Raw genomic sequence first — 12,495 nt, forward strand, 5'->3', positions numbered from 1 at the left:
TGCCCCGAGCAGCTGAGTCAGAGATTTCGGCACAGAGTCATCCAGCTCAGCGAGGTCCACGCCAGACTCAGTCCCATCAGGCTCGACCTCCCCTCGCCACTTATGCTAGGAGGATGAGGACTAGATCACAGCCATTAAATACCCCCTAGGCTGATGTTAGCATTATGATTAGTGCCTATGATTTATCTAGTTCTCATATGTATTTTGTGTTGTTCATGTACTTTGCACTTTGATTGAAGAACATTGTATTTTTGGCGTTAATGTACTACAATGTTCCATTTTGATCAGTAAAACTTGACTATTTATTATTTACTGCGTCTACTTATCTATTGCAATGCACCTATTTGATGATAACAAAAAGGGGGAGAAGCAAGGAAAGAAAGAAGTTGCAATAAGTTGACAAACAAGGTTGAAAATTATAATAGGAGATAATATACACTTAAGGGGGAGCGATATGTAACAATGAAAATGTTAAAGTCTAAACTCTCAATCAAATTTCAGAATTTGGCACATACCTCTCATACCTCAATACATAATCTGAAACTCTTACTTTATCTCAAATTTTTGAAGTTTCATCTTTAACCAAATATAAAAGAAAGGGGGAGAAAATCAAAAGTTCAAATTGGCAATATTTGGATGAAAAAGGAGGAGACTTCACTCTCAAATTTGAAAAGTTGAAATTCAGCAACTTGAGCTCTTCTAAAACTGATTTTAAGTTAAGTATCAATCTGCTCATACTCAATATTTTGTAATCATCAAAAAGGGAGAGATTGAGGATGATAGTGGTATTTTGATGATTAACACAACTATTAAGAAAATATCTAATTAAATACTACAGGTTAATCTGATACATCATTACTAAGTTCGACACTCTCGGTACATTAAAAGAATGAGATCAAGATGTATTTCAATGATTAATAATGAGATAGAATTTGCGATAAAAAAGAGATAGTGAATTCTAAATTCTAATTCGGCAAAGTTTCAAGTGAAACGTACTCTTAAGAGGACAATAGTAATTTTCATTGTTAAGAGTATGTAGCAATATCATGGCATACATTCAAAATTGCTTGAAGTATATTTCATTGATTATACGGATAAATCTAACCTTAAGTTGCAGCAAAGTGTGGAATGAGTCGACCCCAAGGTTGATGGAGTCGACCCCGGCACATCATGGAACCATCAGGCACACTTCAGCAAAAATGGCACGAATGAACAGTAGTTGAGTCGACCCCAAGCTTGCTTGAGTCGACCCCATCTTCAAGCCTCAAGAAAACAAGTCTCTGGAATCTCTGAGAGGGTCGACCCCGATGTAACTTGAGTCGACCCCACCTTGAGTCGACCCCAACTGAACATGAGTCGACCCCAAGGTTGTGTCATTCAAAACTGGATCTCTGGAATCCCTGAGAGGGTCGACCCCAATGGAACTTGAGTCGACCCCACTGTACCTTGAGTCGACCCAAAAAGAGTTGAGTCGACCCCAGTGAAAAACGGCTGAAATATAAGGTTTTGTGTTTCCTGAGAGGGCCGACCCCAATGTAGCATGAGTCGACCCCAGTGAAAGTTGGGTCGACCCCAGTGAAAGTTGAGTCGACCCCAAGTCTGATGAACAGTGGTTTGAGTCGACCCCATGAAAGTTTGGATCGACCCCAGCACGGAAAACATAACAGCTAGTTCTGCAGAAGTACTTTTTGTCCTTCCAACAGTAAGTAACGGCTAGTTTTTGAAATCTAACCAATAGGGGGTGTCCAATGGATGAGGAAAACTATTTAAAGTGACACTATTCATTAGAGAATGTATCCTTTTGCAAAATATCAAAGCTTACACAAGAAAGACAAGTGCCCTAATCTTCTTTATCCAAGTGCTTCACTCAAGAGTCAAAAGAAAGTGGAAAAGCAGATTCTAAGCAACATTAAGAGATTCATCAACCCTTGAAGAGTGAAGCAATCTTGATAAAGAAGAGAGAAGTCTCATCAAGCGATAACTATATTCTAAACTCTTCTTTGTAGCTTATAATTGTTATATTTGCTCATCTAGGAGTTTCAACTTTCTTCTTTTTAATCACCTTGTAAAGGTTTGTTGGTGAGCCCGTAAAACCAATGGTGTAGGTTGATTGGTGAATCCGTAAAACCAATTATGAAGGTTCGTTGGTGAGCCCGTAAAACCAACGTAGGTTTTTGGTGATCCCGGAAAATCAAAGTGTAAAGATTTTTGGATTGTGAATCCGGAAAACAATCCAACTGTAATCCGCGAGATTATAGTGAATTTCCAAGAGGTCGCTTGGGGAGTAGACGTAGGTGCTTAGGAGAGCACCGAACCACTATACTTCTTGTGTGTTTGCATTGTGTATTGTCTTAACTTCACTCACTCATCAATTGACTCAATTAAGATAGTAAAAATTTAAAGAAACCAATTCACCCCCCCTTTTGGCTTGTCACCTTGGGCAACAAGCTTCCTAGGCCCACCCAGCTTTAATTAGAAGATAAAACTGAACCAAGTGATGCATCAAACAGCTGGAATAAATCCCATAAAAAACAGGAAAAAAAATCAAGATCCATAAACAACCTGTATACGTCCAGGTTAATGTTAGATATCCTAAAAGTTGAAGTGATTAACATAGTACACAAGCTGTGGTATAGGATACCAGTTTAGGGCATTATGAAACATGTTATTCTCCATATTCTAAGAGAGAGAAAAAAGATCCAGCAGCAAGGCCTTGGATGTGGATTTTGAAAGAGTAGATGCCCTACAAGCCAATCGCAATATGTATTGCAAAGGATTTTCTTTTGATTTTCCAAATCATGTACATGACATTTAAATATGAATAAAGGCATTGTGTTTTATCATATGCTGTTGATTATATTTGTGATGAACCCCTTAGATTAGGGCAATGGTTTTGAGGCTATGATGAGATCATACTAGTGAGACCTAAAATCCTAAAACCCCAATATTAAATATTTCCAGTCATTGGTACATTGAGTCGAGGATCAATATTTACCGGCAAGACTGGCACATCTTATGTATGCTCGATGCAGAGGGTGATTGATCTCACAATCACTTGTGTGGAGACACTAATACAAAGATATGGGTGCTCATTAGAAGAATGAGTTCACTGAATTGACCTACAAAGAGAAATCTTATGAAGTCTTACTTACATGTCAAAAGATGATTCTCTTAGTGGGAGTTGTGCAACTGATCCTTTGACCTGAGATCACCATGATATCTTGTGCACATAAATCCATATTTTGGTTTACACTCATTCATGACAGTAAGTTGTGTACGAGGTCTTCTGGATATGGTAGATTGTGTGCGAAGGTTATGAGTAAGTCAACAAGGAATTAATCACTTATAGTAAGAGAAGATCGCATCCTATTTATTCTAATCATATGATAATTCAGGGAGCCTTTGATCAAAGCAGAATGAAAATTAGAAAGAGTTTCTAATGTTTCATTATTCGAATTATCATTAGAAAATTGAGAAATATATGAATATGAAATTGAGTTTGACATATATTCATACTCATATACATATTCGGAATGCAGTTTAATTGAAGGATTGAATTGCACGGTAACTTACCACTGAAGGGTGTTTTTGGTATTTCCACCAAATTCTATATTTTCCGAGTAGACATGACACGTTGCTAGACGTCAATCTTGTCTTATAGGTTTGATCGAATTAAAGAGTTTAATTCGATCACCAATTAGAAAGAATTCTAATTGTTAAGTTCGGGTTCGTGCAGTTTGGACTTAAATCGATTAGAAGAGTTCTAATCAAGTTGGGTTAACTCGCACTCACACATATTGCTGGCTAAGTATGGAACCCAATGGGTCACACACAAGGAAACTTATCAAGGATCTAATTGGATTAAATCATGTTTGCAAGATAGACATCCTAGCAGGTGTTGCAAACCCTTAGCTCCTGATTCGAATTGGATTCAAATCTGATTCGAATTGAATTCCAATCTGATTCTTAATTGATCTAATTTGATTAGATCATGTTCTAATATGGGTTAGCCAAGAGTTGGCACCTAATTGGCTTGGTTTGAGTCTAATTGGATTAGATTTGATAAATCATTCAATCTAAACCGTTAGATCTTGATCTACCGTTGGATGAAGACATAATGGAGAGTTGGTTTAACCCAATTGGATTGGGTTAGAGGATGGCTATCATAATTGACCATTGGTTCTAAATTCCACCATTGGATGAAGACATAATGGATCAAGTGAATGGCGCCTTGCATTGGAGCCCTTGGATCATCATCATGAAAGATCAAGAGGTGAGGCATGATGGACATGTGATTGGCATGTGATGTTGACTTGGTCAAAATATGGCCACATGAAAGGACATATCATTTCATACACCTCCTCACTTGATCTGCGCCTCCTCTTATTTGATATGGCCCTTTAGATGATGCCCTTTCATGAGAGGATGTGTGGATGGGATGCATCCCTTGGAGATGCATCCCCACGCCTATTATAAATAGGTTAGCGCTCCATGGGTTTCATCATCCCAATCCACCGTATTTCTCTCTTCCTTTCTTTCTTACATTGGTTCCCTTCTTTCTTACATTGCTACTAGTGTGTCCTAAGCCAAGACAAGATGCTCTTCTTTAGGACAAGAGGATTGGAAGCAAATTTAGAAAGAAGAAGAAAATTAGAAAGGAAGGAAAGCAAGCCATTAGAGTTCTTTAGAAGAATTCTGCATTAAGGATCAAAGTCTTTGGAGCTAAAGTCTTGAATCAAGTTTTCATGTGGATCACCATTGGAGGGCGGACACTTGGACGCCTCGTGGAGATCATTCATATTGAATTAGCGTTAGAGGTATTATTCTATTCCTACATTTATATTTATTTATTATTTGATTGTTACCATTAAGCTGATCTAGGCTTAAAAGGGTTTCATGTTAAGGGATTTTATTAAGAAATTTTTAAAATTCCTAGCTGCAGCTGCCCATTATGACATGATAAAACCTTTCAGATTTATGAAAATATACACACTTTTCTTAGTGTATTCCAAGGACAATTGCAATCAAGGTACACCGTTTCGGTACCAGGCTCTATACTGGTGCCAAACTATCACTATATCGGTACAGTACGGTATGGGGCCGGTTCGGCATACCGAATGTCGATATGCCTCCTATACCATGTATCGATATCGAACCGATATGGTATGCTACGTCCCATACTATCCGGTTCGGTACAGTACGATAAACTTTAATTGAGTCCATAAAAAAACTAGAACTAGATTTGATAAAACAAATAAAGCTAGTCCATAGATGTAAAGTCAAATAGATGGACTTATTCCAACAAGATTTAATTGAAAATATACCCTAGTTATCAAGAAAGGCCGAACAGGACCGAACTATCTAATTCGGCCTGTACCAAGCCGACCCGGTGGAAAACTGGGTCGGTTCCGACCCCGAACCAGCCGAAACCGATTTCAAGCCGATCGAAATCGGTCGATTCAGTTCAAACTCGGTGCAAACCAGACCCCTCTTCTTTTCTTTATTTGCTGATTAAAAGATGTTGGGAAGGCCTTCTCGAGCCTTCCCAACATAGTTTCTAAACTCTCCGGCTTTCTCCCTCCTCTTATGGCGAAAATCACATCGATTCAGTACGATTGAAGAAAGATCCAAGCCTAAATAAGGTATGCTTTCTCTCTCCTATCTCATTCTCTCAATTTTTTAGGGAGGCTTAAAAAATAGCTAGAAATTTGCAAAATAAAGAAAGATCATGCCAAAATTTTTGATCTGAACTTGATTTTATTATATGTTGTAGATCTATAGATAATCTATAAGATGACATAAAAATTTTAATTTTTGAATTATATATAATTTTTAAAAATTAATAATATATTTAGGAGCATGCAAGCTATCAACAAAATTTAGTGTCTATTTATTCAAGTTTTGATGTGATCATACGTATGGTGGTCTAGGCCTAAATTTAGAAAAAATTGAGAAATAAGTAGTCTTTGATGCATGCCCACAGGCCTAAAAAAATATACGTAGCATCTATTGTTGGATTCTACATGGATCTGAGCTGAAATTAATTTTTTTAAATATTAATATTTAAAAATTATTTTTAAATTTAAAAAATATGAAAACTGGAGAAAAGAACAGCCACTCTTATCATGAGTCTCGCTAAGTCCGCAGTCCTTTGAGAGACATAAAGACCTACCAACAAGGTCTCCTTTGTCTCCTACGTCTTTCCCCTTTGGTCTATCAGCTTTGTCTAGGAGCCTCTTTCTCTTATGAAAAAAAAAGCGATGAAAGACGTGCTACGAAATTCGACAATTTCGTTTGAGAAATAAGTAGCCTTTGATGCATGCCCATAGGCCTAGAAAAATATACGTAGTATCTATTGTTGGATTCTACATGGATCTGAGCTGAAATTAATTTTTAAAAATATTAATATTTAAAAATTATTTTTAAATTTAAAAAATAATTAATAATATAAATAATACCAAAAATTATAAAAAATTAGTAGTACGTATTACATAATTCAAAAGTAATTTTTGAAGTAGACAGGCTCCTCGAGGTCATTCATAAGGCCATGATGCAGCTGCAGATGACCTCGCATGTGGAGTAGGATCTATAGACGTATCAGATTCCGAGTCGTATAGTTGATCCTATTATCCACAACCACAAGCAGCTTATGACCCATACGGATACGGATATGGATATAGTGCGTCTGAGGCATCTTTCAATGGCTACTACTCTACGCAATCCGAAGTATCTTATGGATCGAATTTTGCTGCCGGTTTATTCGAATGGACTTTTTCACAGCCAGTTTATCAGCCAGAAGACATCTTTCAAAACTAGAGCTTCAGCGAGAGATTCGAGAGTGCTTATAATCCGAAGCGCGTTCCTTATGGGATAAACATACAAAACTATAACACCGCTTGGTTAAAAGGATGGGTAATGTGCCTCCTGACTATGCTCATGATCTGGATATCTACGAAAGGCATCGCCACTCGACAAGATTTTAGATATCGGTATATATGTTGTACTTTAAATATATATAATTGATTGTATTATTTTATATTTTTTACCTTACTACTTGATTTGAAGATTTCATATTGCTTCTTGTAGAATGCAACATCCCACTAATTATTTTATGATTTGTATCATTTTAGAATAATAAGATGCAATATTTAGATTAAATCGAGATCATAACATCAAAAAAACATCAAATTAGACTTAAAATTATTGAAAAAATTCAAAAAGATTGATTTCCAATTAAATCAACTTAAAAAACTCCATAAAATTGGATGTGTCGGTACGGAACCAGCACGCCCAAGTAAACCGTGTTTCCAGTACTGTACCGATCCGTCCGCCGATCGATACGAGTCTCGGTACCGGTTCGGCGGACCTTGCTAGTCATGATCATAAATGTTTTACGAAAAATATATTGATAGAATTGCATGAGCAAATTTTGTTTTTATTTACAAAATATCTATTTGGTTAAGGGCAAGGAAAATAAAAGGTATGAGATTTTCAAAGACAGGAGAATTCATAAATTCTACTGGACGAACAAAAGATTCTTCATTTAGAAACACTAATCATGTGAAGAATTAGTGCCAAATAGGTCGCCAAAGTTAATACCTCAGCAAGATAGAAGTATCCACATCACAAAGGCAGTAAACATGACAAATTTGCTGTTTGAAATCCTGATTTGAGGTAGATAGGAAGAAACTTGTTTGTCTTGAAGTATCCACCTACTTAACTGAAACAAATAAGCAGTATATCAGTAAAAATAATAATCTTAAAAATGACAAACTAACTAAAGCTATAGCAAATTGTGATTTCATATGAATCAGCAAGAAGGAATTGGAGTGCCCATAGATCAGGAGAGTTTGACCATTGAAAACATGTCATTAGAGTTTAAATTTTAGAGTCATTTATCTAAGTGAAACCATAAAGCTGAACAGCCCAGGTACGTAATTTCAAGAATTCATGACAAGTTTTACTATTTCAAGGCAACAGAAAAGATAAAGAAAATGAAATAATACAAATACACATGTAACAAATTCATGTAAGGGAGAGCCCATATTAGGATGGCATATATGTCTAACTAGTATCAGACACGTGCAATGCATGTTACTTTGAAGGGAAAAGAAATACAGTGAAAATATTGGGCATTGTGAGATTAGTGAAAATGTTAAGCATTGTGAGATGTTTGGAACTGTTCACTTGTTGTGAAGAATTGTGTGGCAGTTGGTAATTATCACAAAAAGGGAGTCAAAAAGGAAAGGAAGCCCACCTCTGGTGATGTAGGACAGTCTATTATGGTGGTCAACAGGGACAAGAAAAGCAAGGCTGAAACTCGTAGGTTGCAGGAATTTTAGGTTAAATCCTGAGTTTACAATAAAACTAAACAAGAAAGGTAATATTTTTGTAGAAAATAGGCAAAGGATGGCCATTATATAACCAAGGGTTTAGGATTCCAGAGTTTAAATTGAGATTTTAAGGATTTATACAATTAAATAACTGAAGTCAAGAGCCAGCTGGAATTTCTCTGGAAAAAGTATGTATACATGAAAGATATAGGAAAGTAAATGTTTTTTTATCAAAGAAGATTAGAAGAAAGAAATGTTTTTGATCAAAGAAGATTAGAAGAAAGACAAGTAGCAACTAGAATTAAAAAAATTAATGAAGAAAAATAAAGAAAAGAAAGAGGAAGGATAATACCAAATGTGGTCTGGAGACTAGGAATAACACCAAAGGTTGCAGGCCTCACACTTCATCTACAGCATCACACCCCATCTACGGCATTACACCTCAATAGAAAAGACTCATCTTTTTTTTCCTCATAAAACCAGATTACAACCCATCTCTATTTAAAGAGAAAGAAATCCTAACAAAACTTCCAAACTCCTTAAAATACCCATCATAAAGGGCCAGCTACTGTTCACAGTTACTGTATCACGAATAGTGCTGTGAAGGGTGATTGTTAGGGTAATTGGGCCCATCAAGACATTAAATAAGATCTCTAAGATCTTTTAATATTAGCACTCTATTCCAAAATAACCAACTAATACTAAAGATAACCAGAAATAAAATAAAAATACAGAAACTAATAATAATAATAATAAAATCTAATAAAAGTCCCTAAAGTGCAGCATTTGATGCATCATGGCATGATCTTGGTTCTCCATTGGTTTTGCTGCACAAGAACTTGCCTCGAGTTCTTTTAAGTCAATGTTGGGACTGATCTAGTTGATTCCTCGTTGCAATGATAATTGGTGATCGATGATTACAATCATATCTGAAATTTGTTAAGTTTTGGACTTATGCATCTTCTGATCTTTTTGAAGTTAGAAGCAACAAAGCATACATCTTACTGCTGAAAATTTTCTATTCATCAAACCTTCATGATCATTTTCAATAGCATTATCTTTAAATAATTCTTTAGATTCTACAAACTCAGTATAAGCAATCTTATTATATTTATAACTTTCACAAATCCGCTCTTGAGTGGAAATTCTCATAGATTTTCAATGGGTCAGGTGACATGTCAACCAAGGCCGTTAGATGTTCCCAGACAATTTCAGAATATTGATGATTTCTTTCTATAGTGGTCTTGATTGCAACAAATTCAATGTGAGTTTCTTTGAATTGTGGGATCATCTCCTCTTTTTGCTCTTCTTTCACTTCTTTAACCATAATGCTCTCTTGTTTTCCACAGCCTAACTTTCACATTGAGAAAATTTATTTGATGAAATTGATACTGTCTCCTCCTTCATGTCTTCTTCAAGGGCTTCATGAAGTCCTCAAGCTTTTGGTGCTTTAATGCTTTGCATATGATGTATAGCTGCAAATCTCCTGGCTAGAAATTCTCCTGATTCAGTCCATTTTACAATTCCACACTATGGTAATCAAAGGCTTGTAGGTAGTGCGAAACTGCATCCAATTTGTTCTACATGAAGTGTCAAGGACCACCATCACCTTAATACCATGACCATTGTTGATGAGGGTACATGGTGGGTAACCTAAGCAATGATACCAATACCATAATGATGTAAGACAATCTATGATAGGCATCAATAGGGTCCAGGAAAGCAAGGTTAAACCTTATGGGTTGCCAGAATTTTAGGTTCAAACCTGAGTTTTCAATAAAACTAAACTAGAAGGGTAATTTTTTTGAAAAAGTAGGTAATAGATGGTTATAATCTAACATAGGGTTTAGAATTCTAGGCTTTAAATTGAGATTTTAAGGGTTCATACAATTAAATAATGGAAATCAAAAGCTTGCTGGAATTTTTCTGAAAAATTTTGATATCTATACCACATGAAAGATCTAGGGAAAATAAAAGTATATGTTTTATCAAAGAAGATTTGAAGAAGGCATGTAGTGACTAGAAAAAAAAAAGAAAAAAAATTAAGAAAAAAAAGAAGAAAGAGGGGGAATAACACCGGACTCACTTAAGAACCTAGGAATCGCACCTAGGGTTGAAAGCCTCATACTTGTTCTACCACATAACACCATAGGAGAAAAGAAAACTCTCAACTTTCGTTCATCTTTTTCTGCAAAACAAACCTGATTACAAACGCAACTCTCTATTTAAAGAGACAAACATTAATAAAACTTTCAAACTCCCTAAATTACCCTTGATAAAAGGCCAGTTACTGTAGCATGAATGATGCCATGAACAGTAATTGTTATAGTAATTGGGCTCATCAAGACATCAAATAAGATCTAAGATCTTTTTAATCACAAATTCTCAACCCTCATTTCCAAAATAACCCAATAATACTAAACATAATCAGGAAAAAACTAAAAGTACAGAAAACAAATAACAAAAATTAAATCTAATAAAAACCTCGAAGCTGCAACACTTGATATATCAAGGCACAATCTTGGTTCTCCATCATCTAGGAGTTCCCAGTATAATAGTAGATATTGCAAGTGATAATCATTTGCTCTCGAAAACAATAAGATAAATTTTAGAAAGCATTATCAACTTCAGTACTCTAAAACTCAAAAAAAATATTTTACCAAAAAAAAGTACTGCTGAAAGATAAGTCAATGCAAATACTTGACCTTAAAAACTCTCCAAGTGGTGCAAAGCCATCTGAACAAGGACCCCTCAAGATGCACTCACATTTCTTTTCCCATGACAGGATTTGGAGCAACATTACATGGACAAACAAATATTTGTGGCACATCTTGCTTGAATGTATGAAGATACACTAAATGAGAGCTAATCAAATCCATATGGACCAGACAAATATTCTAGTCAACCAACAAAAAAACCATCCAGCATCCTTTATTTCTCCTCTGTTAGTAAGATTTGACCTCAGATATCTGAAGCATAAAGAAACAAAAAGCAATAGATAATAGTACTAGATTCAAAAGATACCTGAAGCTACATTTCTGCAAGTAGATGTTCCATCATCTACCAAGGCCTTGGGCTGGGATTTGTCTCCTGTATCTGAGATTCCTGCATGTTAATGCACATTAACACATCAAGAAAGAGCAGAAATAACAATTGGTATTAAAATCATTCATCTCTAAAGGTATAAGGATGTTGAAGCATCTTGCAAATATTCATTCAGACTTGGCAGCACATTTTTTACTTCCCATGATAACCTTCAATTTTTAAGACATGTTGGTTTTAGATGTTATTAGGTTATCTTAGTATAACATGCTGGCAGTGTTAGATGTATGCCCTAGAAGCCAATTTGGCTGACACATTGTTGATTCTAGGGACATAATTTTGTACTTGACTATTTATTATTGAATAAATAAAAGGCATCTTTTTTATTCATATTGTTTATGTGTCTATGAATCGTCCAAGAAATTAATAAGATGATGATACATATTCTCAAGAGTTGAGAATTTGAGCCATGTATCATTGGTGATTAATTTCTAAATGCTCCTGATCAAAGGATCATCACGAGGACGGTGATCGATCCGATCAGTGCACAGATCACTCTCCTTCTGGATGGACGAGACTTGAGTCCACAGTGTAGGGACACTGAAGTGATAGTGCAGGTGCTTGTTAGAGAACAAGGGTACTGAGCGTGACCAATACAAGAAGTCACTTGGATGTCTATCCACTCGTCAGTGACTTGCTTGATGTTGCAGTAGTGTGACTGGTCCTTTGACCTGCGGCGCTTCGGCTACTCACAGTGAGGTTATTGTAGTTTGACTGCACACATACATGGTCTCTAGCCATATGGGTCCATGCAGTGTAGATTGGCTGCAGTAAGTTCACTGTAGGAGTAGGGTATGCACCTATATGGAATCTATCGACCTTGATAGATAAGGAGAGATCCTATGTGATTTATAAGACTGAGTTCGTAAGACCTCGGCCGGGGCAGTATGCACAGTGGAGAAAGAGTTTTTCACTATCGAACTCGAGTCGAATAAATCTTGACATATGACAGACGATGAGGTTTGACGAGTTGTCCATGACCTCCGTCCTGTAGGGATCCACGATAGTAGGACTGTATGACATGTTAACTGCACCTAGAGGTTCATCATTCCATTCTGCT

General features: G+C 36.1%; 1 protein-coding gene across 8 annotated transcripts in view; it reads right to left on the reverse strand.

The window, feature by feature from the left end:
- The window catches only part of LOC103698259 (protein FAR1-RELATED SEQUENCE 6-like), a 43,799-nt gene that overhangs the window by 15,827 nt on the left and 15,477 nt on the right, over positions 1 to 12,495 (reverse strand). For 4 of the 8 annotated variants that reach the window (XR_015974727.1, XR_005507172.2, XR_015974726.1 and 1 more), the window contains exons 4-5: positions 11,358 to 11,438; positions 7,600 to 7,720 (exon numbers count right to left, since the gene is read on the reverse strand). Coding sequence is in view for 2 of the 8 variants with exons in the window: in XM_039116613.2 (XP_038972541.1) it covers positions 11,394 to 11,438 (45 nt within the window). In the remaining 6 variants the exon portion in view is untranslated. Of the gene's footprint in view, positions 1 to 7,599; positions 7,721 to 10,419; positions 10,522 to 11,038; positions 11,276 to 11,357; positions 11,439 to 12,495 lie in introns of all 8 variants that reach the window. The other 4 variants (XM_039116613.2, XM_088714427.1, XR_005507173.2 and 1 more) reach the window with 3 other exon arrangements.

This window comes from Phoenix dactylifera, chromosome 18 (assembly GCF_051530095.1).
Source record: "Phoenix dactylifera cultivar Ajwa chromosome 18, Ajwa_hap1_PhDact_Kaust_v1.1, whole genome shotgun sequence".
Lineage (NCBI taxonomy): Eukaryota > Viridiplantae > Streptophyta > Magnoliopsida > Arecales > Arecaceae > Phoenix > Phoenix dactylifera.